This window comes from Rattus rattus, chromosome 1 (assembly GCF_011064425.1).
Source record: "Rattus rattus isolate New Zealand chromosome 1, Rrattus_CSIRO_v1, whole genome shotgun sequence".
NCBI lineage: Eukaryota > Metazoa > Chordata > Mammalia > Rodentia > Muridae > Rattus > Rattus rattus.
The window spans coordinates 209,464,347-209,491,328 of NC_046154.1; the positions used below are offsets into that span (position 1 = coordinate 209,464,347).

A 26,982-nucleotide genomic window follows, 5' to 3' on the forward strand; every position below is an offset into this window, starting at 1 on the left:
AATTTTATACCCAGCCACTTTGTTGAAGTTGTCTATCAACTGTAGGAGTTCCCTGGTGTAATTTTTGGGGTCACTTAAGTATACTATCATATCATCTGCAAATAGTGATATTTTGATTTCTTCTTTTCCGATTTGTATCCCTATGACCTTTTTTGGTTGTCTAATTAATCTGGCTAGGACCTCAAGAACTATATTGAATAGATAGGGAGAGAGTGGGCAGCCTTGTCTGGTCCCTGATTTTAGTGGGATTGCTGCAAGTTTCTCTCCATTTAGTTTAATGTTAGCTACTGGTTTGCTGTATATGCCTTTACTATGTTAGGTATGGGCCTTGAATTCCTGATCTTTCTAAGACTTTTATCATGAAGGGGTGTTGAATTTTGTCAAATGCTTTCTCAGCATCTAATGAGATGATCATGTGTTGTTTTTTTTTTCTTTGAGTTTGTTTACATAGTGGATTACGTTGATGGATTTCCAAATATTAAACTATCCTTGCATTCCTGGGATGGAGCCTACTTGATCATGATGGATGATTGCTTTGATGTGTTCTTGGACTTGGTTTGCAAGAACCTTACTGAATATTTTGGCATCGATATTCATAAGGGAAATCGGTTTGAAATTCTCTTTCTTTGTTGGGTCTTTGTGTGGTTTAGGTATAAGCATAATTGTGGTTTCATACAATGAATTGGGTAGTGTTTCTTCTGTTTCTATTTTGTGGAATAGTTTGGACAGTATTGGTATGAGGTCTTCTATGAAGGTCTAAAAGAATTCAGTGCTGAACCCATCTGGTCCTGGACTTTTTTTGTTTGGGAGACCTTTAATGACTGCTTCTATTTCTTTAGGGGTTATGGGACTGTTTAGATGGTTATCTGATACTGATTTAGCTTTGGTACCTGATATCTGTCTAAAAACTTTTCCATTTCATTCAGATTTTCCAGTTTTGTTGAATATAAGCTTTTGTATTAGGATCTGATGATTTTTTTTTGAACTTCCTCAGTTTCTGTTGTTATGTCTCCCTCTTCATTTCTGATTTTGTTAATTTGGATACAGTCTCTGTGCCCTCTGTTTATTCTGGCTAAGGGTTTATCTATCTTGTTGATTTTTCTCAAAGAACCAGTGCCTGGTTTCTTTTGATTCTTTGAATGGTTCTTTTTGTTTCTACTTGGTTGATTTCAGCCCTGAGTTTGATTATTTCCTGAAATCTACTCCTCTGTGGGGGGGGGGCATTTGCTTCTCTTTATTCTAGAGCTTTCAGGTGTACTGTCAAGCTGCTAGTGTATGCTCTGTCCAGTTTCTTTTTGAAAGTGTTCAGAGATATGAGTTTTCCTCTGGCACTGCTTTCATTGTGTCCTTGCATAAGCAAGTAAAAAGTATGTTAAGTAAGAAAACCCACGGCTCTCTTACACACTTTCTTTGTAACTAAATGAATTTAACAGATATTTATAGAACATCTCATCCCAGAACAAAAGAATATACCTTCTTCTCAGCACCTCATGGAACTCCCAGTAACATACCAGAAAGTACTTTTATCTACTCCATAGTCTATTGCAACCCAGTGTTTCCAAAAGCACTTAAAGTATGCTAAACATATGTCATATCAATAAAACTATCATGAGGTGCATCCACTAAGGACCTTCATGAGCCAGGACCCAGTTGACAATCAGTGTATACTGGTGCATGCCACAGGAGTCGCCATGAGTACTACTGCTTGACACAACTGGTATCTACCCTTCATCCAGGGATTTGAATATGGAAGACACTGTCAATCAAAGTGAGTGTCTGAGTTAGCAGCTCTACAGTACTGGAGCTGCTTTCTTGTTTCTCTCATATGTCCCAACCCCATGTTGGAGCCAGAACTGACACCAGCAAACTGTCACCCACTTTTATGTGTCCTCCAATGGCCTGGTCTGCAGTTTCCTATATGTTATAAAGCAAGAAGTCAGCAGCAGAGATTTCTCTGAAATGTTTTTCAGAAAGCATATAGATGGTGAAATTATACCCAGAATATATACTGTTCTCTTTTTATCTCCCTATCAAAGCTTTCCTTTCATTAGCTTTCCTTTCATTAGCAATGTCTCTTGCTCCTTTTTCTTTCTGATAGATATAACTCATTTCATAGCCTTAGCCTTAGTCTGTCACCTATTCACTCCGTTATCTCCCTGGCCCTCATGCTCCTCCTAAGCTCCAAATCTTTATTTTTAGCCACCAACCAAATGCCTCAGCCCAAAGGACTTTATAAGCACCTCTACCTCAACCTGCCAGCAACTGAGAGGGTCATATCCCAGGCTGTGTACAGCCAAGGGTAGCTGTGAATTCAGCCCAACATCGAATCACCAACTTACTTAAAATACTAAGAGATTTTTGAAAACTTAACTTCAATCCATGGATCATAAGCATGAGCTTTGTAAATGACACTATTGTGTTGTCAAAAGGTTTAGTAAGCTTTGCTTCAGTTACTGTCACTATTTCCCCAGTACAAATACTTTATATGATACTGTATATAATAATAATATAATATATAATAATTATATATATGTATATATATGTATATGTCTGTAATGCTGCTTATTTCAGACACTCTAAGCATACTGCCAGTAGTCTACCACAGTCCCCTCAGTATAGATGGAGTAAGTGGACTGGGAGTTTAGACAGAAAGAAAGCTTAGAGCAGAGCCCTGCAGGCTGCTGCTTACGCCCTTCTCCCTGAACAAATGAGAAGACAGTCTCGTAGCATACTCACAGACCTCTTCAGAAGCAAGGTCCATAAAATGTACAATGCACTATACTTCGAGCTGAGACACTTTTTAAAGAACTCTGAGCACAGCTGGGTGTGCTGGTGCATGCTAGAACCCCAGCAGGTGAGCACTGAAAGGAAGATCAGACATTCAAAGCCAGCTTCTGCTGTAGACCAGGTTTGAGGCCAGCATGGGCTACATGAGAACCTGTCAAAGAACAAGAAAGCAGGAGGGGGATAGGAAGGGGAAGAAGGCCTGGCCATGCATAGCTGTAATCTTAGCACTTAGTATCTGGGAGTAGATAGGAGTAGGGGTCATCCTCAGCTATAATAAGTTTGGGGACCACCCGGGTTCTGTGAAACAACCTAAGAAACTTAAAGAAAAGTTTTCAACAAATACTTCACACATAGGTATATAAGTAACAAGGTTTAAACTTATTCTTCCCAATTTAGGCATGGATTTTTTTCTTAATGAAAAATGAGTAATAGCTTAAATCAGCTGAAAAAATAAAATTCCTAATTACCATATCTTCAGCTCCTTGTAGACATAACAATCCCCTATACAAGGTAAGTTTTATACCATCTTTAATTTAAAATTTCTAAAGTGGGAAACAATATCATTTCCTTTTATCATTTTTAAACTTAGATTTTTCTGTGAAGGAAGAAAAGTATCTAAAGATCTTGTGTGTATGTGTGTGTGTGTGTGTGTGTGTGTGTGTGTGTGTGTGTGTGTGTTAGAATGCATACTCTGTGACACAATGTAGGGGTCACAGTGTAGAGGTCAAAGAACAAGTTCTGGGGTTGATTCTCGTTTTCATCGTCTTTAGGATTGCTTAGCAAAGCGCTTTACCTGTGTCCCGTGACCTGTGTCCTGGCTAATTGTGTGTAAACTTGACACAAGCCAGTCAGTTGTGTGTAAACTTGACACAAGCCAGTTCCTTTGGAAGAAGGAACCTCAACCGAGAAATGCATTCACCAAATTGGCAGTAGGCAACTCCATGTGTTCTCTTAACTGATAATTCTCCTGGAAGCCCAGGCTCCTGGTGGGAGATGCCACCTCTGGGCCTGTGGTTTTGGCAGCTAGAAGAAAGCAGGCTAGGAGAAGGCTAGTGAGGGGCATAAGCTGTGAGGTGAAATAAACCCTCCTTAGCACAGCAATGGGGCAGACAATGGAATAGACAATGTTGGCTGTTAAAGGGGAACCAGACTAGCCTGGGAATGAAAGATAGCAGTGCCTATCTTCCACCCAAGGAAAACAACAGGAGAATTTGAGGGAGGCAGGAGCAATCGGGAACTAATCAGGAAGTGCTGTAATAGAAGCTGGGGACCAAATGAGGAAGGAGGGAGTGAAAATGGGGGTGGGGTCAGCATAAGAAAGTAATGACAAGATTAACTTTTATTTAAGTTTAATGTGACCTATGTGGCCTACCATGCTGTAGTGCTTTGTTAAGTTCCTTCTGATAGCCTCCCTGGTCCTCTCAGGGGCTGCTGGGGAAAACATAAGGTGTTAGAAGGGGAAGGCTTCCAACAATGTCCTGCTATGTGCCACCTCAAAACCGATTTATGTGGGACAGTTAAATTGGTGTAATTATAAAATACAGCTTGCTCACTTAGTTGTTTTCCTTTGTCACTAAATACCTGAAAAGAGAGTCTTCGGTGTGAAGGGGCTTCCTCAGGCCCACAGGCCACCCCAGCAGGACGGAGCAGAGGGCTCAGCACTCAGTGCAGAGAGGGGTGCTGTGCTCGGCCCACTCTTGCCCTCCTCCTGTGAAGCTCAGAACCCCATCCCATAGAACAGTCTCAGCTCAGGCAGTTCTGCCCTCACTCAACTCTCTGGAAACACCCTTACAGGAGCACCCAGGCTGTCCATGGTACCAAATCCTGCCGCGCTGACGGTCAGGACTATCTGTAACAACTACCCAGGCCTTCCCACACAAGCAGGTGACTAGAGTGCAGTGGAAAATGTAAGCTAGAACTAAATGCCATGCTCTTGACTGGCTAGGCCATGCTGTGGTAACAAAGCACTGCCTCCCTCTGTTCCCCTCAAGAAAATTCTCCTTGGCCATCAATCATTCAGTCCATTCTTTTTCCCACACATGAAATAAATAAAAGGTTTACCCACTCATTACATCAGAATTGTAGTCTCCCGATGCAGAAGGGTACTGGATCCACATATTCCTCTCCTTTCAGGTCTGTAGACCTAAGGACCTCCCTGCTATGTCATAGAACAGGATAATGTCTCCAGTGTGGAAAAGAGGAAAGTGAGAGACATGGTGCAGCCTCTTGCCAATGCCAGTTCTGAAGTATCTCTGGGAACATCCTGAGGAGTTTACACCTAAACATGAAGCCTTCTTGAAGCAAGCCCTGTGCCTTTCCTGAGCACAGAGCATCTCAGAACTCTTCAGGACATCTTCCTGGCCATACAAAGCTCCTGCTGCTGCTCAAATAATCAGCTCCTTTCAGCCTGGATTCATAAGGCCACTGCGATTCCTCCAAAGCTCAGTTGACTTCTTACCGACCCAAGTCCCACCCACCAGGCAGTCACTAATTCTCATTCTTTAAAAAGCCTGTTTCTTTGTGTGCACTATTCCTAAGTCCTTCTGTACTAAAAGTATAGCATTAAGTTGGATTCTTAATCACTCTGACAGTTACAAAGTTTTAACCCGTAATTCTGCTACCTGCTGTCTATTCTCAGACTGTGTACCCACCTTCATTCCTAGGCTATCTCTTGCTGTTTGGGGTTTTAAAAGTAGTCTCTGTGGACTACTATAACAAGTACTGTAGACTGGGAAGCTCATAAGTAGCATTTATTTCTCATTTTCTGGAGCCTAGGAAGTCCAAAATCAAGGGACTGGCAAATCCATTGTCCGGTGAGGCCTTACTTCCTGGGTCATGGGTAGCCATCAATCCCAGCATAGCATGCTCCATTACTCAGAAGGAGTAAAGCTCAGTTGTGGTTTAGTGGGTGTGTAGAATTGTTTTATTCCATGTGTAGGAAACAGAATGAACTAAAGAAGTGATAGCCAAGGGGATTTCTTTACTGTAACTGCTTGTGTCAGAAGAACTGAGAGGGCTTTCTTAATCAAATGAGGAGCACAGTTAGGATTTCTGCATCCAGACTAAAGGGAGTGCAGACACTGGGCCACCAGTGTCCTGCAGAGCACTTTATTTTGCGAGGTGCAGAATGTCCATATCAGTTGTTTCTCATTCATTACTAGACACAGCCAGCAATGGCCAGCAATCCTGCCAGTGTGTTTGCAAGCCCTTCATCTTCTATGCTGGGTTTATGATTTGTCTCCTGAGTACTTTCTGGCAATAGTTTGACAAAATGCTTTGACATTTCTATGGCAACCCCATTTTGTAGCTTTCACTGTCCACCTTAACTGCCTGACCATTAAGCCAGGGCCTCTTATATTAATGTTTGTCTAGAACCCTGCCTCTATTCTGTGTGAATCTGTAGTCTAAGCAAGATTGTGCCTAGGTTCATGCTACATGCCCTGTGCTTGTCATTAGAGGCTATGGTCCCTTAGGGACCCAGAACAATAGAGGTTCTGTCACCTGTATCTATTCCATTGTTGCAGGCTATCTGAAGACCTTGGCTTATAACCATGATGAACAGGTTCTCATAAAGCACAATGCACAAGCTTTTCTAAGTTTCTGTTTGCCAATGTTCTGTTAACTAAAGGAAGAATCATAGCTTGATGTCAATGTAGAAAAGGGTTGCAAAAGAGCATGAATACCTAGATGTGAGGTATATCGCAACTCGAAGAAGAGACATCATTTTACGCTGTAGGGCCATATTGTCTCTAATGCAACTTAACTCCATTATTGCAGACAGCGCTGTTGCAGTAAAATTGTATTTCCAGTGTCAGGCAGTGGGCAGTATGATCACGCACTGATCTGTAACAGAAACTAGTCTGCATGAAAAGGGAGGAAGGTGTCTCTGGCTCCTGTGTGCTAGTTCAGCGGTATGTCTATTTTAACCTTCAGCCTATTGGCCAAAGCTTCTCATGTGACCTGCAAGGGTGGGCATAATCCTGCTTTGTGCTGTGGGGAGCTAGACACAGGGTGCCGGAGGTCTGCCACAGAGCTGTGTTTCAAAGTTAGCTATTTACATCATGTGCCTGTCCTGTGCCCTGGATGTGCTGGCCAAAAGTGCTAAGGAAGATGAACACAACACTCTTGATTCCATCATGTGCACACACATGCCAAGGTGGCTCATACGTGTGGACAGAGGCAGGCATCACACACTTTTCTGAAAGATGTTCATTTGTCATACTGTTTACACACTGTACTTAGCACTATTTGTGAGCAATTGAAGAATATGATTTTATCTTCCCTGATGATTGATTCTTAATAGGTTCTCTATGTTCTTGTCAAAGACTGGATAAAGTGATTGAATGATGGTGCCATCAGAGGCAGACTAGGATTTCCTTGAAATCTCTGGAAGCCTGGGTATTGGTCCTTAACTTTCTTGGGTATTACCTTAATGTTGTTCTTTTGCTGTGACAACACACCGAGACCAAGCAGCTTATAAAGAAAGCACTTAATTGGCCTCATGGTTTCAGAGGCTTAGAGTCACAGCATAGCAGAGCCACAGCACAGCACAGCACAGCATAGCGGCATGGCATGGCGTGGCTTGGCATAGCATAGACATGGTGGCAGGAACATCAAGAGCTCACATCTTGATCTGCAAGTAGGAGGCAAAGAAAGAATACTAGAACTGGCCAAGTCTCTTGAAACCTCAGAGCTCACCTCCATTGACACACCTCCTCCAACAAGGACACACTTCCTAATCTTTCATAAGCAGTTTCATCAACTGGGGGCCAAGCACTTAAATTTAAAGTCTAAGGAAGCAATTCTCATTCAAATCACCACAAGTAGCTAATTCCTGCTCAGTCCTCTGCACTGTAAAAAGTTGTGGTTTGTTACTCTGACTACAGAAAGAGGCAAGGAGAGGTATTCTGGGTCAGAATCTTTTTCTTTCATTCTCAGTATTGAGGGAAGGGGCCATAGACAGCAAAAATTAATGTCTAGACATTTTAGTCAGAAGTACCCTGAAAGTTTAGGTTAATTTTCTTGCTATCAAAAGTCCCCTGGGTACATAATAATCCATCAGGCATCCTTGTCTGTATTCCCGTAGACTGTTTAAACATCTTCATTTCCTATTTGCTGGAGATTGCTCTGAGGATGAGCTGAACACTAACTAGTTCTCTGTCCTGATTATTTCATTTCCTTCCTCGAGCCATGACAGCTCTGCTAAAACTCTGGATCACAGGGTCAAGTCACAGACAAGACTGACAGGGAGCTGAAAAGGTTACACCAAGTTAGTGATCCCAGATCTGTAGCCTGGTAAAAAACTAGCCTACAAAGGGTGACTGAATATCTGAATGGGAGAAAAGCTTTTGTACAAAGAGTACCTTTGATTTTCTTTTAAACTACCTTTATTTATTTAGTGTAGATATGTACACATGGGAGCCGAGGCCAATGGCAGAAGGCATCTAGATTCTCTATGTAGATTCTCTAGTAGATTTTCTTACATTCGCAAATAGAGTCTCTCCTTTCGTCATGTAGATCTCGAGGATCAAACTCAGTTCATTGGCCGTGATAGCAAGCACCTTTATTTGCTGAGCCATCTGGCCAGCCAAGCAGTGGCTTTTATAACAGGGAATGTTTCTCTGGTAATTCATTTATTTGTATATTTTAGACAAAATATTTTAATTTTATGATAATCGAATTTGTTCTGATGTTGCAACAGTTAGAGAAAGTTCAGGATATAGAGTCCTTTGAAATGTTTTGTGGAAAACAGTTGGGGAGACTTAGCTATATAGAAGACGCGCACAGCAAGTTGACTTTTTCTTGTTCTTAAAAAGTTTAGACTCTAGTGAGCCAGATCTGTAATTAGCCAATAGATAGTAATGATAGCTTTGTAATCATGTAGAAATGTGTTTAACTGCTGTTAGAATGCAGAGCTGAGGAAGGGACTGGAAGTGTAACAACCTCCTAGAGTAGGCTGTCCTGTAAACTGTTAAAGACGCACACCTTCTGAGTTGGGTTGGGGCATGATCCAGTACAGAGAGCCCAAGAGTGGAGGTGAATGCAGGTAAGGGCAGAGGCCTTGGTCACAGTTGGGCACAATGGGGAGAAAGAAGAGGCAGGCTGGTGTCCAGGTGCCCTGGAAGTTTATGACGATCAGGATTTCCTTGGAAGGAGCCACAGTAAAAGAGGCTTGACATTGCTTCCAAGCGTGAGTCCATGACTCTTTCCCATGAGTCTGTATAGACACTCCCTGGTGCCTTCGTGTACCGCTAGAACACACTCACTGCTTGTTTCTCCGTCTAGGGGTTGTCCATCTTTGCTCTGTTATCACTGTATTAACCATAATGAAGGTCCAGCCTTGGACCTAGGTGATCCTGCAGATGGTGAGACCCAGCATTCAAGCACACAAAGGCTCATGCCTCTCCCCGGTGACCTTAGCTATGAACACGGTGTCCTTGCAGTTGTTTCCCATACTCACCCATGTAGGCAGCACTGCTCTTTAATGCTGAAGGACATCTCTGCTGGCTGCACTGGCTCTCCTATCCATTAGCTTCTCATGGCTGAAAACTTAACTTCGAAACTAAGCAAATGAACTTACTGAAATCTTTGGTCATGTGAGGGATCTTGGGGTTTATCAGTAGATTTGGAGAGAGTTTATCTTTTATGTTCAGCCTATGGGGTTGTCCCTGTAATAGCAAGTCAAAATGCAAGCACCTGAAAAGATTTGCACATTGCATTTACAGTCCTGAGCTATACATTTTTTTCCCCATAGCAATTCATATGCACACAAAAAGCTGGTCCGTGGCTGGCCTCCAGCCCACGCAAGGCTAGTGCCAATTCCAAAAGGCAGAGGATGAAGACACTCACACCCGGTCATCCATCATTGTTTCTGTGAACCCCACAGCCTGGATATTGAAAAATCTGGATTTGATTTTTTTTCAAGTCAACCAAATAGCTGTACACATGGTTAGAAAGTGTTTGCATGTTGAATCAGAACTTGAGATACTTTAAGTCAGCCATTTCAACAGTGCTCTTATTTCTTATTAATCAGATACAGAACATTCTTTTGGCAGGTTGTATTCCTCACTGGCTTTGGCTATGTGTATGTGGACATCGCCCAACAGTGTGGCACAGTCTTTATCATTCTAGCTCCAGAAGGAAAAGCAGGACCCATTTTTACGAGCGCCAGCAGGTGGGTTTATTTTTCTAGCAGCAATATAGTAAGCTTTCTTTATTGTAAACCTATTACTTATTATTCTTGTCACATCATAAAGTTATAAATCTATACTAATCATTCTTGTTGTCTCCACACACATACTAAAGGTTTTGGTTAATTATCATGTGATCCACGAGTAAAAATCTAGTTATTAAATTATGCCTCTAGCATATATAGATAATGATAATAATAATACAATAATAAAAACAAAGCGTTTTTCTTGAGTCTCCCAGTTCTGTGATAAGTTCTGCAAACTGATTTTCAAGCTAAGACATGTTCTTCCAAGTAATAACATTATTACTACTATAAGATGCAAGCTAGGGTCTCTAAATCCACAAAACAACGTTGTAAATAACTAGACTTTGCAATTAGATCAACAGTAAACAGTAAATATAAACATAGCCCCTAGAGCCTTTGATACACATCTGTAGTGGAGGAGGCTGGGGAGATGGCCCAGTGGGTAAAGTGCCAGCTGTGTAAGCATAAGGACCAGAGACCAGAGTCCAAGGACAGCACCAAGGCCTGGGAACACAGTGCTAAAAGACTAGAGACACACAGACCCTGGGGGCTTGCCATCCAGCCGGTCCAACCCTAGTGCAAAGCTACAGTTGAGTGAGAGACCATGTCTCAAAAAGTTAGGTGAGGGGGAAATGGCATCGCGACCCCTAGGAGAAGTTTATTCTACCAGGTCTGATCTGAGTTCCATCCCCACAGCTCACATGGTAGAAAGAGAGAACCACTTCTGCAAGTCATCCTCTAACCTGCATACATGAACCAGGGCATAAGCATTCACCCCCCAAATAAATAAAAAAAATATAAAGCCATGAAAATAATTAATATCCTTAACTTAAAATAATCATGTGGGGTTGGGGATTTAGCTCAGTGGTAGAGCGCTTGCCTAGCAAGCACAAGGCCCTGGGTTCGGTCCCCAGCTCCGAAAAAGAGAAAAGAAAAAAAAATAATCATGTAATTCAGTAGAAATAATGCAAAGATACCCCTCCTCCAAAACAGAAAATAAGGATAAAAGAGGACATGAGTGGAAAACTACAGGAAGAGGAAATAGAAATATTCAAAGGTAGTAACATAAATAAGATAGTACCTACAAATTAACAGTAGCATTTCCTCACATACAGTTGCCATAGGAATGTAATTGGTACCATTTTCTTGAGCACTCTTAGTACCACGTACTTACATATTAATAATTCAAAACCCCCTTTGATGTAGAGCAATGGTTCTCAGTGTGTGGGTCATGACCCTTTGGAGATCAAACAACCCATTCTCAGGTGTCACCTAAAACCTCTGGAAAATACATTTACATTCCAATTCATAACAGTAGCAATATTACAGTTAAGAGGTAGCAGTGAAGGTAATTTTGTGATTGGGGTCACTACAGTGTGAGGATCTGTATTAAGGGCCACAGTGTTAGAAGGGTTGAGAATGCTGGGTTAGAAATCCACCCATTGATAAGTGGATATTAGCCAAAAAGCTCAAATTACCCAAGATGCAATCTACAGACCACAGGAAGCTCAAGAAGGAGCAGATGCTCCCACTCCTTCTTAAAAGGGGGGGAAATATTCATAGGAGGGGATATGGAAGCAAAGTTTAGAGCAGCGACTCAAGGAATGGCCATTCAGAGCCTGACACACACGTGGCCCATATAATACAGCCACCAAAACTAGGTAAGATTAATGAAGCTAAAAAAATGCATACAGAAAGGGACTGGATATAACTCTCTCCTGGGAGACACATCCAGAGCATGTCCAATACAGAGGTCAATGCTAGCAGCAAATCACCGAACTGAGAATAGGGGGAATTAGAGGAAGAATTGAAAGAGTTGAAGGAGCTTGCAACCCCATAAAAACAACAATGCCAACCAACCAGAGCTTCCAGGACTAAACCACTACCGAGAAAGACTATACGTGGACTGACCCAGGGCTCCAACTGCATATGTAGCAGAGAATAGCCTTTTTGGGGCACCAGGGGAAGGGGAAGCCCTTGGTCTTGCCAAGGTTGGACCCCCAGTGCAGGGGAATATGGGGGAGGGCAATAAGGGGGATGTACAGGGGGAATACCCGTATGGGGGAGGGGAGGGGAAAATGTTTCTATTTTAGAATAATTTTAGGTTCTTAATAAAGTTGGAAGATCATAAAAATAAAAGAAATATATCTAATTAAAAAAAGCTTTTAACTTAAAAACAAGATGTAATACATTCCTTTTAACAGTAACTCTGATTATTAATACTGCCAAATTCCTAATTAAACATAGACTAGCATATTGTATATAAAAATGAGGTTCATCTGTTTGTTTCCAAAAATAAAAACAAACTCACACTTCATCCAAAAAAAAAAATTCCCTCTGAAAAGTTTTAAGAGTTCAGAAAACTATGAAAACAAGAGACAAGGATATACACAATGGCGTTTATTTCATTGTTAGTTATAGTGATGTGATATTAAGAGTACAAATGTTTATCAAATATATCACAGGATATAGGTGTTATTTGGTTGTAGTGAACTAGAAGCATCTAATGTAGAGTAAAACAAGCCTATTATGATATATATATATATATGTATATATAGATATAGATATAGAGAGAGACATGTATGTTCATTCCAGCTGAGTCAATAGAGAATACTGGAAGAAAAAAAATTAAAATGTGGATTTTTCAGTGCTTAATTTCTATAGAGTAATTTTCTATAATGGATTTATTTATTTTATAATCAGAAAATTAAGTTACAATAAAAATAATAGAACTTTTAATGCATTTATTTAGGACTTTTAAGAATAAACTCCTTGTATTTATATATGACGAAAAACTCATTAGTTTGGACCCTGCTATTTTTTTTATAATACTTCAAATAATATTAGGTAGGAATGCTTACATTGTCCAGAAGTGTTTGTTGAAAAAAGAAAGAAAACAACAGTATAGCAAAATTAGAGAATAAAGTCTCAAGCTCACACATGTATTCAGAAATGCTGTCTAAGGCATGAGTCAGTGGTAGCAACCACATTGCACACTGTGGAGGTAAAGTTAGAACAGCACAGTGCCTACTTATACTTCCCTGGGTCATGCTTCAAGTGCTTGCTGGATGGCAGGTCTTATCTAGGGATAGAGAAACCATGAGGAAATTTCCATTCTCTTAGGCATAGAATGGGAGAGGCTGGAGCACAGAAACTCTATGGGCATAGTAGAAGCAGTGCTCTCCTGGGGTGAAGAACAGCCAGTTAGAGATGTGTGAGTTGATGGCCTAGGGACAGGGAGAATGGAGTTCTTGAAAAGTTAATGTGCAGGACTAATAGGTGCATGTGTGTGTGCAGGGTTGATAGGTATGTGTTTGTGTGCAGGGTTGATAGGTGCATGTGTGTGCAGGGTTGGTAGGTGCATGTGTGTGTGCAGGGTTGGTAGGTGCATGTGTGTGTGCAGGGTTGGTAGGTGCATGTGTGTGTGCAGGGTTGGTAGGTGCATGTGTGTGTGCAGGGTTGATAGGTATGTGTTTGTGTGCAGGGTTGGTAGGTGCATGTGTGTGTGCAGGGTTGGTGGGTGCATGTTTGTGTACAGGGTTGGTAGGTGCATGTGTGTGTGCAGGGTTGGTAGGTGCAGGGTGTGGGTGTGTGTGTACAGGGTTGGTAGGTGCATGTGTGTGTGCAGGGTTGGTAGGTGCATGTGTGTGTGCAGGGTTGGTAGGTGCATGTGTGTGTGGTAGGTGCATGTGTGTGTGCAGGGTTGGTAGGTGCATGTGTGTGTGCAGGGTTGGTAGGTGCATGTGTGTGTTCAGGGTTGGTAGGTGCATGTGTGCATGTGTGTGTGCAGGGTTGGTAGGTGGATGTGTGTGTGCAGGGTTGGTAGGTGCATGTGTGTGTGCAGGGTTGGTAGGTGCATGTGTGTGTGCAGGGTTGGTAGGTGCATGTGTGTGTGCAGGGTTGGTAGGTGCATGTGTGTGTGCAGGGTTGGTAGGTGCATGTGTGTGTGCAGGGTTGGTAGGTGCATGTGTGTGTGCAGGGTTGATAGGTCCGTGCTGACCTCTCCTTTTTCCGTTCAGCTTATCTTTTTTTTTCCTTTTTTTTTTTTTCGAGCTGGGGACCGAACCCAGGGCCTTGCACTTGCTAGGCAAGCGCTCTACCACTGAGCCAAATCCCCAACCCCTCAGCTTATCTTTTTTAATATAAGGAATGTTGTTTCACTTTCTACCATGATGTACCTGGCATTGATAAGAGAAAACACATACAGAAACATGGCAAGAGCTTGTAACAGTCCCAGTGGGAACATCCCCAGTAACCATCAAGTGTACTAGCTCTGTCCAGAGTGTTGAGGTCTCCCTTGTTGTGAGAATCTGTCCCATCAGAGGGTATGCAGTGAGGCACTGTCCTCAAACAAATAAGAAAGAAACCAGAGGCACTAATAAGCTCTGCCCTTTCTCTAGAGCTCTGGAGAGGATGGTCACTTTCAGGATGTTCATCACCCAGTTGAGCCTGGCAGTGTCTGACGACCTCACACACCAGGCACCATCTGAACTACTGAGGCTCACTCTGGACAATGTTTTTCTCCATGTGTCTCCATGTGTGCCTGGTGTCCTCCCAGGGGAAGAGCCTCCCTCCAGCTTCTTCCAGCTTTACGGTGTGGAGGTCTACTGTGGAGACCTGCAGCTGGACAACCAGCTTTATAGCAAGTCCAGTTTCCATTTTGCTGTCTTGGTCTGCCGAGGAGAGAAAACAGAGCCTGCTCAGTATTCCAAAGTGCAGAGTCTCCTGGTCTCCAGCAAAGACTTGGAAGACTACAAGGAAAATTGCTTCATCAAACTTTGCCTCACTGTATCTGAAGGGAAGGACTTCCTCCTCGATGTCAGCGAGTTCACTTTTGAACTGAAACCAGCACGGCTGTATGTGGAGGACACCTTCGTATACTACATCAAAACTTTGTTTGACACCTACCTTCCTCACAGCAGGCTGGCTGGTCACCATGCACAGCTCCGTACAGGAAAGCAGCTGCTGCCCATGCAGGTGACACAGCACGCCAAGGCCTTGGTGAACCCAGTGAAGTTACGGAAGCTGGTCATCCAGCCAGTGAGCCTGCTCGTCAGCATTCACGCCTCCCTCAAGCTGTACATCGCCTCCGACCACACTCCTCTCTCCTTCTCCGTGTTTGAAAGAGGACCGCTGTTCACTACAGCGAGGCAACTGGTGCACGCACTGGCCATGCACTATGCTGCCGGGGCTCTTTTCAGAGCAGGTGAGGATGCAAGGGAAGGGTCTGTGATGGGCTAACACATGACAGAAATGGTACACTGTGGAGAGGGCTGTCTGTTGCACAACACTCGGGAGAGCAGGTAAGGGCTGGGTGATATATGTAGGCCACACATCTAACAGAACTGGGTCTAGGTCTGGACTGGCAGTGTAAACCTTGGGTGAATATTGAACCTTCCTGAGTCTGTGTCTTCAGCTATAAGGTGGATTTTTAAGACCATGGGATGGTTTATAGTGGGGACCATAGGGAGAAGTAAGTTTCCCGCCTGGCTGGAAGAGCCTACAGGGAGTGTTTGATGCGCATACAGAATCTTCCATGGGACACACCGTGTGCTAATGTGAAAATTAGGCTACCTGCGGCCTCCAACTACTTTACAGTCATTGTGCCCAGAGCATGTGTTCCTGACTCTGGGTCACTCTTAGACAGGTCCAGGGTGATAGCCTGGTCCTCAAGGTTGCTAACAGTCTTGTCAAGCAGCATCCACTCTTGACTTTGTTAAATCTACGCCAGTAAAGAACTTGAAGGATGAGTTCATATACATGATAACCTTGTGCTTGGTGAATGAATTCCCATAGACCACTCAGGCTGTGGCAGCAAGTGACTGTATTACCATTAGTAAGGGGCCAGTAATCATTGCTACTTGAGACTAAACCTTCCTGTAAAGAAATACAGAGAGAGCAGGGATAGCTTGACTCCACCCAGGGATAGCTGGACTCCACCGTAGAGAAAAAGGACGACCTCCTGTTGAGAGCCTTAATGACCTGTTGTCTGGATAGTTTGCATAACAGTGAAGAAAATGTTTCCCCCTTGCTAAGGAGTCATTTAAAAATAATGCAGAGTATTTCAAACAGAATAGATATGTATATCTGTAAGTACCCCAGACACTTACCCTTCTGGTAGATGCTGCTCTAGTCAGAGGCCTAGGGAGAAGGAAGGCTCCCTGTGGTCACAGCTGATACCAAGCTGGAAAGCTGAGCTAAAGGACAGATTCCACCTGGGCCTAGGTAACTGTGGCCTCCGTGGGCTTTGTGCTAAACTTACTGCCTTGCTTTACTGGAGGGCAAAGAGATCTCATGAGAACATTCTCTTTGGCCTTTTTGTAATTAAAAATCTTGTGGTTATCTCATTCTCGATATATAGCAGGAAAGAAATTTTAATACCAAAACTGGGTTGAAAACATTGTCACTAAAACCCTATGGTCAGTCTGAATATTACCTGAAAGAAAAGTCATTGGAAAATTGAGAGCTAGAAAGGTTATGGGGAGGGTAGCTGGCAGGCCCAAGGAGAATGGACGAGCATTCCTATGGACAGTAGGAGAGGGCTAGCTGGCAGGGAGCAGGTTGTGTCCACCTCATATGGGGTGGCATTCACCCACTGGACTCAAGGTTCCTGGCTGCGATGCTTGAAACACCCTGACCTCATTTCTAGGAAAGTCTGTGGAGTCATTTAAAGAGGCTTTAAAAATATATAACTGCTAACTAGAAGTGAACAGCTCCATTCAAAGGAAGGAAGGTAAGCTTGAGAATTTCTCAAGGTTCTTGCCTTCCTCCAGCTCTCACTCTTATAGACTCAGGTCACCAACAAAATCTACAAGAAACTAAGCCAGATGGACCTCTGCATCCTTGGGTTCACATCTGCAGATTCAACCACTTGTAGCCTAAAGACACTGAAGAAAAGAATTATGTATGTTCTAGCCATTTATCCCTTAAATGTGCAGAATAAATAGGCCAGCAAGATGGCTGCTGTCCAGCTGTGTGGATAAGAGTGGAAGGAAAAAACTGACTAACAAGTTGTCCCCTGGCCTCCACAAGTGTATACCTTTGCACACCCCTACGCACACCCCCAGCCACATAAATAAATAAAGCACTAAACATTTGAAATCAGCAGAACACTGGGCACAGCTTGTGCACTATACAGGAGTACACACCCACAGGCGGTGGCAGGTGGCAGAAGCTTAATGGCCCATGCTCTGGTTCTCAGGGTCTAGAACCCATGCCTGCTGGATGCTGGCCATCTCACTCACCTCTACAGAAAGCAGTAAAGGGTATCCTTGCACTCCTTCTGACCAAGTAGAATCTGCATCCACAAACAGCCCTCTGGTGGCTTCAGGCTTCACTGATCACAGACTTACCGACCAGTCTCACCTTTCATATGGCTCGGAAGAACTGGCAAGGGCTCTCATTAACTGGGTGAAATTAAGAGTCAAGGTGGGTCTTCCCCTCTCTTCCCAGATTCCTGGTCTCTAGACCAGCCCTCAGATGGAACCTGTGATCATTCAGGGAGATTCTCTAAGAAGAATCTCCTTTTTTATTTTACCTCCTCAGAGTACCTTTCAGGAATAACTTATTCCATAGTACCATCCATCTATCCATCCATCTATCCATCCATCCATCCATTCATCCATCCATTTATTCATTCATTCATTCATTTATTTATTCATTTATTTATTTAGACAGGGGCGGGCATCAAGTAAACTCAACTAGGTTGGAAACTCCTAGGTTTTCTAGCCAGAGACTGTGAATACCTTACTGAGGTAATCTTACCTCAGTGTCCCCTGCTTCCTGCCAGTAGAAACACTGTAAACACACAAATTGTCATTGGCCTCCTGTGTCCATACAGCTCTGACCCCAGGAGCTCAGCGGTCAGGCTGCATAGTGGTGGTGGCACTGTTGGCCTTGTCCGGGGACTCTACAAGCAGTGCCGTGGCCCCATGTGGCTCCTCATTTGTCAGTCCTCAGACTCGACACCCATGTTGTCAACCTAATGTTTCAGAAACGGAAAGGTTGAGCCCCTTTCCGTTTATGCAAGTTCCTTCCTCTCTGCTTTGGTAGTGACCTGGGGACTTGGCATTCCTCTTGGGTTGGTGACTTTACTGAGGATCTCTGTCACAGAGAATTGCTGTTGAGAGAGGAAACAGAGCCCACCCTGGGCCTCTCCTCACAGCCTTCCCAATGAAAAGGCCACAGTACTGGGTTGAGTCTAAAGATTCCTGAATGAAGTTGCATTTTCAGATTCCTCTTCCCCCTGGTCTTTGCCTGCCCGTGGAGTCCTCAGGGTAGAGCCCTCAGTCCCCACCCCAGGCGGAAGGGAAAAGGCAGCTGCTGTGGACCTCACCATAGCCTCATTCCCACAAGGCAGAAGGCTGTAAGCAAGCCACTGACTGAGCAGGCCAGCTCCTGGCAAGCCCGAGTTTAAATAGGAAAGCAGACCCAAAGCCACCCTCCTGGGACACCGGTGGGGGAGCACTTCCCTCTAACTAATCAGTGTGTCCCTGTCATTGATGTTTACACAGCCGAAGCTAGGGTTCGGGGAGAGACATTGGTTTGGCTCTAGCTGCACTCTAAGGAAGCAACCCTCCATCCTTGTCAAAGCTTGCATCCCTTTTGCAACACCCTATTTAGCATCTGGCTTGTACCCCCCCCCCCAGGTAGTCCCTGCTGCCAAGGCAGGTAGGGAGAAAAGTCTGTGAGCACCTGCAGCCCAGAGTGCCTGCCCGAGCTGGCAGTGTTCTCTGCACATGGTTCCCTTTACAGGAGTACAGGAGGCTTGGGCACAGAAGTCCTATTAAAGCCATTTGCAAGGCTGCCAGAAGATCACTGTGATTTATAAAGTATGAAAGTTCACCATTTATGAATTCTCAGAGAATGAGTTATTTCCCATATTTTGCTCCAAGAAGCTTATGACACCCTTCGTTCTAGAGTGAAAAGGGAATTTTAGGGAAAACAGGCCACTTTTCACGACTGTTGAAAGCGCTGAACTCAAGGTGTCAGTAACCCCTTCGCTTTGTGTTGCAGGCTGGGTGGTGGGGTCTCTGGAAATCCTCGGCAGCCCTGCCAGCCTAGTGAGAAGCATCGGAAACGGGATCTCGGACTTCTTCAGGCTTCCTTATGAGGGCTTGACCCGAGGCCCAGGAGCCTTCGTGAGCGGGGTCTCCAGAGGGACCACATCGTTCGTCAAGCACATTTCCAAAGGTAGCTCTCTGGTGCAGGTCCTTGCTGTTCCTTGTCGTGTTTATCAAGAGTTTATGCTTTTCAGTTGGCTCACCCAGCCTCCAGCTTCTGTTGTTGTATTAGGTTGCTGGGAAATGCTGGGCTTGTAGCAAATCTCATGTTTTAAACAAATCACTGCTTGCCTGTAGTATATAAAAATGTTTCAGAAACTTGAGGATTTTAAACCTCTCATTGGGAAAGCATGAACTGGCTCAATTTTTATTCTATACAATAAATATAGAAATATTTGAGGTGTTTGTGACTTCTGCTAAGTCAGGACTATACCGGTTGCCTCATCATATTTCTAAAGTGCAGATACAGTGGTCATAACTGTCTAAGGACATGGATACATTGTGGTGGGGAAGCTGACTAGGTCAGCCTCGCTCCCACTCCCTACACCCACAGTGCCATCTTGTGGTCTAGACAGGCCATCAGGCACGAAGGCTAAACTGCTTCCCACCAGGAGAATGTTTTCATTTCATCCAGTGTTTGCTTGATATTTTGGTCAGGTTGGCAGTGACTGGGAAACTAACAAGGGCCATCTGAGTCCCCTTTTCTTCTCAGCGGGAGGCAGAGAAAACAGGGCAAAGGCCTTCTTGCCCATAAAAGGCATTTTACTGTAGACAATACCATAACTCTGTTATGAGTGGGCAGGTTACGGAAGTCTCTAGAAGGCCTCAAAAGAAGACTTAGGCTTGAAATGTGAGACTCCATGATCCATAGAGAGGATGGGGGCTCATGGTGGGGGGTTGGCAAGAGAGCAGCCAGAGCAATAAAAACAAATTCCATGCACAATGAAAGGGAGCCTCCCTAGCCCCTGATCCCAGGAGGCCTGGACGTGGACTAGAATCTCACAGATGTGTGCCTGGTGGGCTTCTCAGTCCTGCGTGGGACCTCTGAGGTTCTGCTATTTCTGTTTTACAGTAGGACCACAAACACCTGAAACTGAAGCTCAGTTATTTAGCATCCTGACTGCACTCTACATTTGTTCTCCCAGCTTGGCAAAATCTGAGGCAGCGGGGGGTGGGGGGAATGAGTGTGTGTGTGTGTGTGTGTGTGTGTGTGTGTGTGTGTGTGTGTGTGTGTGTGTGTGTGTCTGGGTGTTCAGACCACAGATAAAAGTGGTAGCTTCAGAAGTGGCACCTGCCATTTCTTCTCTATTGGTGTCTTCCATATACACTTGCTGGAGTGGTGGGGACTGTTGGAGCCTGTGAAGTTGTCTTTTTTAGGAAAACCAAACAGAATTGTTGCCTGGGTCCCTTTGTTGGCTTTTCCATCAGTCAATGTCCTGATCACCAAAACTACATGAATCTTCTGTAGCAAATAGTTTTTTTCCCTCAGAATGCCAAGTGATACAGTTTAGTTTCTCCCCTTATTAAGACTGAAGTCAATGGCCAGATGTAGTCATGCATGCTGAGAAAGATCACAAGTTCAAAGCTGATGTAAGCTTGTATATGAGACCCCAGGAAGGAGAGGGAAGACTGAATTCACAAAAAAAGGACAAGAATTTTAGTCCTAAAATGGAAACATTTCTTGGCGGTCTACAGAGGACTAAGGAATATAACCTTACACAAAACCTGTAAAGCAAGGTCAGAAACGAAGGTAGGCCAGGGGTGTGTCAGTAGTAGGATCCATAGAGGACTTCAGAAATATTTCCCCAAGTCTTGGGAAACCATTGGCCAGGTGTAAAGCTCTTAGCCACGTAAGGATATTCCGCTGCCCGCTGGAGAAGGTCAGCTCCTGTGCTCAAGTGCTGTGCTTCTTGTTTCAAATGCCTGGGAAGGGAAGGCTGGGGCCCCCCACCCAACAGGTCAAGAAGACACTCAAGTGCTGTCAGTATATTTTCTCCTCATCCCACCCTACAAACCTCCAAGGCTACCACCTGAAGTCCACCAACCCGTGACAAGGAAACCAACCCTTGATCTTGTGCCTTCAGGTACCTTGACGTCCATCACCAACTTGGCCACCAGCCTGGCCCGAAATATGGACCGGCTCTCACTGGACGAGGAGCACTACACCCGGCAGGAGGAGTGGCGGCGGCAGCTCCCAGAAAGCCTGAGTGAAGGACTGCGACAGGGCCTGTCCAGGCTAGGCATCAGCCTGCTCGGTAAGGGACTTGACACTCCTGTCTGTCTGCACTCAGCAATGGCCACATGGCTTGCTCATGGGAATGGTTATGAAGTTCCTGACCTTTGACAGGGAGAATTGAGCTGTGATGCAGCAGACCCTTGCTGTGATGTCTGGAGTGCATCTGAGGAGCAGGACCAGTGATAGAGTTGTGGTGCCCCTTAACAGGGAAGGGCATCTCAGGACTGCCTGGGAGCAGTTTACCAGACACACCTGTGCTCGCTCTTCCTACTTCACATGGGTCTTGGTAGACAGTCTGCACAGCCAAGGACAATTGCACAGGACACCCCTACACACTTTTAGAAGTGAGTTACCAGCAACCTTGGCAAAGCATGTATCCCCTGACCATGGCTGCTTTTGTTTGAGCAGCACTTGAGCAGTGTGCACGTACTGTGTAAATTGTGGTCAGGAGCCAGCTTTCCCCTTGGATTTATTTATTTCAGATCAGCCCATCTCAAAGCAATTATTGTTTGTCAAGCAGCCCGATAGTATAGTTAGAGGTGAAGATTGCCGTGGGTATTTCAAGTGTTTGAAAATAAGTTACTTTGGAAAAATCTATAAAAAGAAAGCTTCAGAGTTAGAAATTTGCAGGGCAGGATTTTTCAAGGGTGTTTTTTGTTTATTTGCTTGCAAAGGAATTTAAAACTATATTGCTTGGCACCCTGCCTTTCACGCATCTGAGGGAGTGTGCAGTGTGGAGATCAAAGTGACCATGGAGGTACAGAGCCCAGGGTGGAAGAGGTGAGGCTGAAAGCCTTCCTCCCCCCGTTGGCCTGCTCTCCATGCAGCCCCTCAGCAGCAGCGCAGCAGCTGAGGCTGTAGGAGGACACGGTAAATGTTACCGTGCAGGCTGACTTACCAGAGATCAGTCAAGCAGTAAGTCTGTGTGTGCAGTGTGCTGTTTGTAATGTGTGGAAAGTGGGAGGCCAGTGACCTGTGAAGAGTGCTGGGTAAACCAGCAGTCTCCTTGCTTGACTCTGCAGCCCAGAGGCCATGGACTCCTTTGGGGAGGATGCAGTGGCATTCTGGGGGTGTGGCAGTGGGTAGACTGTGCCCCTCAGGGTTCTGGACTCCGAGCTAGGTTATCCAAGTCCTTTCTTTGTGACCTTAGGTACGTGTTTAACTTCTTTAATCCCGATTTGATTATAAACTGGAGCTGATAATACAGTTGTTAGAAACAATGAGAAGGCAGGGGCCACAGGGCACATACAGAATCAGAACGAATTGGTGTTATGTTCTGCAATCAAAGGGACTGTAAACATCCTGGCTCAGTAGCATTTGAGCAACCACAGGCATGTTCTTGGGGAAGTTTAGTCCAGTGAAGTTACTCTGTCCAGAGGGAGGTGACAATAAAGTTATCTTGGGAGCCCCAAGCTTGCTATATGGGGACTTTGTATTGTTTTAAGCTAAGAATTGTTGCCTTAAATGCCCTTTGCTGTGGGAATGAGTGCTTTCTTAACCTGTCCAAGAGATCTAAGCTGACCGTCACAGGCTGCCTCCATCCTGGTCCTGACTCCCTCAGGCTCCAAGATTCCATACTTTTCCCATAAGGAAAAGCTCTGGCCACTGTCTCACTTCCTCTGGCAGAGAGCTTTCATGGTGTCTTACTAACCAACTTCACTAGGCTGAGGACGGCAATAGGTTCATATGCTGTCAATTTCCAGAAAGCTGTTGAGTTCTGAGGATGCTTTCAATACCCTCCCTACCCCTACTCCCAGGTGCCCTAATACTGGCATATGGGCCCCCAGGAGCTCCAGTCCAGACTAACACCCACTGCCTCCAGGGCTGCCAGCATTTCTGGACTTCTCAGAATTTACAGTGAGTAGCTCCAGCTTGGGTGAAGTGACTTCCTTTCCTCTGAGGGTTCAAGAGCCTGTCTGTGTTACAGAATATATAAGCTGTCCTGTAGTGTCTGGTCCCAGAATGCCGGATGTGTGCCAGGAGGGAGAGAGCAATCAAGTCTCAATGTCACCATTTCAGTTTGGTCCCCAGAAAGTGTTTAGAATTGCCACGTGTAACTCAGTGCCTCACTGAGGTTGGTGTCTAATAGTTGGAGCCCACAGTGAGGACTGCAGTCCTTGCTGCCCAGACTTTTCCTTACATAAGCACTCTGTAAGGAGGATTTATCTATAGCATGTCTTTGGGTTGACTGACGCCTTTCACTTCCTTCTTTATACTCCACATTGACGATCTTGGTTTCAATTTAAGTAGCTACCCAGCAAGAACCAGACCTTTATACCACCTTCTCTCAGGGCTCCCCGCCTAGAAACAATCAGGACAGGAGAGTAAACAACTGAGAGAGTTCCAAGGGCAGGAGAAATACATTTCCCCTAAATGCACCCCCTTTTTGTCCTGTTAGGGATACAAGTGCTATGAAGGCCTTGAAAACCCAAAGACTTCTGTAGCTACTTCAGGCCATGTGGTCCAAGTCCGCGAGGCCACCAGGGCTTTTGCATGTTTGGAAACTGTGGGACCTGTAGAATGGGCACTGGCTTTGCTTACACGTGCCAAATCCACCTTGTTTCCTCAAACTGCCACACATGCCTTTGTGCCCTAGAGTCTAGCTGAGAAAAGCTGGCCACCTCCATGTCCCAGTTCTGCCACAGTCCCCCAAGCCCTGACTCACCCACCAAGAACACCGCTGCCCAGCTGAACTGACGTAGTTGTACTTACTCCCACCTCAGGAGGAAGGGGAGGAGCTGACTAGGATCCCAATAGATAAATCAATATAATAGATCAAGAGCAAAAGAGGAGGTACACTGGAGGAGGCCCTTGAACATCAAACCGGCTAGCAGCAGTTGGGTTTTCAATTATTTGGGACTTGCAGATTGACAGATTCAAGTTTAATTACTTCCTGGTTTGACTATCTGCTCTGACAAGGAAAGCTGGCCCCAAGCACTGTGCAGGCCTCACTTGTAGATAGCCCAGCAGCATGGTGTCCTAGCTCAGACCTATACCACTACTATGAACAACAACACTGCATTGTGGGATAAGCTGCCACCAGAATAGATTAGTAGAGTGTCCTTGATTCCAAGGCAAGTCAGAAGACGAGAATGAAGCACTCAGTAGCCCCTTGTTTCTTCAGTGCAGGCCTCCTACATCTCAGAGGATGGAAACCTGCTGTGAGGCCTAGCTCAGTCCACAGTGGGTGCCCCACCCTCATGTGCATCCTCCTTCCTCCACTCACTTCATCACATTACAGCACTCTCCACGTGGCCACCCACTCCACAGGCCCTTTGCCAACAAACAAATCTTAAGATCAGTTTCCACTACCTAAAGCCTTAGAGCAGAGTATATGACAGTAAATAATTTACCAGTTGTGGTATTTGGCCTCCTAAAGCCCTGAGAAGCTGCCTCTCTCCAACCAGATTTACAGACTATGGGATTTCTATTCATCTCTTGAGAGCCTCTGTTCTCTGTATCATTAGCACAGAGCAGGAGCCCATGACACCTGATGGTCAGTCACTGGGCTGTCTGAGGGTGGCTGTCGCCATTGCAGTCTGGGGCTGAACTGGAGGCAAGTGACTTGACGAATCTTTCTCTAACTTTGTCTTGGAATGAGTCTGGGGTCCCCACTTTTCTGGCTGTCCAGGAGTGTATCTATCAAAGCCACTGTAATGGGAGCCTTAAGTGAATACAAGAAAGCAGAGGTCAAGGGAGGTTCACTAAGGTCCCTCTTTACACTGAAGGGGGCAGAGGTGAGCACCCCATGTGGATATTATCATCTATAAAGGGCACATGATAGGGAAATGGGAGAAGATCCTAAATGAGGCAAACACCTACCCCAACCCAAGTCAGTAGCTGTAATGAAAGCCACACTTGGAAGGGCATCTCCACCAGAAACACTGACAACAATTTGCTATACTTTCAGTTATTATCCTAGCTCTTAGGTGGAAACATAAGGACCAGGAAGTCAAAGTCATCCTTGCCTCTGTAGTGACTTAGAAAACTAGTATGACAACAAAGACTCCAAACCGAGGCCTTCGTGGCACTGTTCCGTGCCCACACCCACACTGTGTTGCCATGGGCTCTGGTTGTTCCAGGGAGAGCAGAAGAGGCCTTGATCCTTTAACTGAAGGAATCTTCTCAACCACTGATAGCACCAGTTGCCTAGGCTGCTAGAAGTATGACACTCTGTTCTTAGGAGCCAAGACAAGCTGGGCCAACTGGACGCTATAGTCTCCCCTCAGTCCGTCATTTCTTTAGGCTGGAGTGGCATTACCCTAGGGTGTCACCTCTGGCAAATTCTTGATCTGTCAATTCATAAACTTAAAATGTCTCTGCTAAAAACCAAAGGGCTGGAACCTATAAAGAACAGTCCCCTTGGATATGACCTGAAGGAACTAGTCTAGTCTTTTGTTTCAGTATATTTTGCTCAGTGGAGTATTGCTTGAAATTAGCAGGTCATTAACGGAGACCTGGAAATCTCCTTTGACCCAAGAGATTTTGAGTTGGTGCCATTTGGAATAATGGATTAGACGTGCACTAAATCTCTACCAAGGGATCGTACATTTGCATTATTCCTGCCAGGCTCAGGCTGAAACAAGGAACTGTCAGGAATTATAAACACGATCTCTGCTGAGGTAAGAAGCCCTCTGCTGTGTGGTGAAGTCAGGACACACGAGCCCTTTGCTGACCTTATCATTGACCCCTGGAGGTAGAGGACCTATGAGGTTGGCGGCAGAGGGATGCCTTTCATTTGTGACAGCCTTCAGTTCAGTTAGAAACGGTAGCTCCAATGGTAAAGCCGCACAGCAATTCGTGAGGCAAGCAGTGTTTTAATGGCTACTCTGAAGTCAAGTGTGGCCAAACCTCAGCTGAAGTGAGAAGCAGGCAAGGAACCTGTTTGATAAACTGGGTAAGCAAATCAAGCACATCCTTGGACTCAAATCAAGGCCCAGCCACTCAGTAGTTGTGCAACCTTGGGAAAATCCCTTAACCTCTCATCTCTTGGCCTTATTCATAGGATTATGAGGACTAAATGACCTCACGTGGGTGGAGACCTTTGTACAGTGCTCAGTTCATAAGCACTTGATAGACTAGCCATAATAAAAATAATCTGTCAACAATTACTTTCATTAAATATCAACAGTGATAATATTGAATTATTAGAAAATAATTGTTTTAAGTCAGAGAGAACCAGGTCAGTGAATAGGAGTGCCTGCTATGGAGTTCTGAGGACCTCAGTTGATTGAAATCCCAGTACTCTGTAAATCAGCAGGGCGTAACTCCTAACTGTAATCCAACCACCCAAGGGGAGAGACAAGCAGATAGATCCCGGGCACTCATTGGCCAACCAGCCTAGCCCAACCATAAGCCTGAGAATCTGTGGAACTCCCTGTCTCAAGGAGATAAGACAGAAAGCACTGGGGGAAGACACACCCTTCTCCACACCCCCACAGTCAAGATTATTGGTTATGCAGGCTCTCCTGATGGTTCTTTCTCCTGAAATTGTGCCCTTCTTTCTGCAGAAAGGCACATGGGTAACACTCCAGAGTAGTCACGAGCTTCCAGGTCTTAGCTTGTGAACCAAACAAAATCCAAGCATTGTGTTTATAAGGAACCATCTAGTGTAAATGTCCCTCAGTGTACTTATAAGTAAACAAAACTGTCTAATGAGGGCAGAGAGCCACTTTTATCCT

The 26,982-nt window shown here is 44.8% G+C and overlaps 1 protein-coding gene across 1 annotated transcript in view; it reads left to right on the forward strand.

The window, feature by feature from the left end:
* Nucleotides 1-26,982, forward strand: part of Vps13b (vacuolar protein sorting 13 homolog B) — a 543,994-nt gene that overhangs the window by 509,075 nt on the left and 7,937 nt on the right. The window contains exons 55-58 of the mRNA XM_032914442.1: nt 9,843-9,961; nt 14,404-15,209; nt 19,019-19,195; nt 21,150-21,320. Of these exons, the coding sequence (XP_032770333.1) occupies nt 9,843-9,961; nt 14,404-15,209; nt 19,019-19,195; nt 21,150-21,320 (1,273 nt within the window). The remainder of the gene's footprint in view (nt 1-9,842; nt 9,962-14,403; nt 15,210-19,018; nt 19,196-21,149; nt 21,321-26,982) is intronic.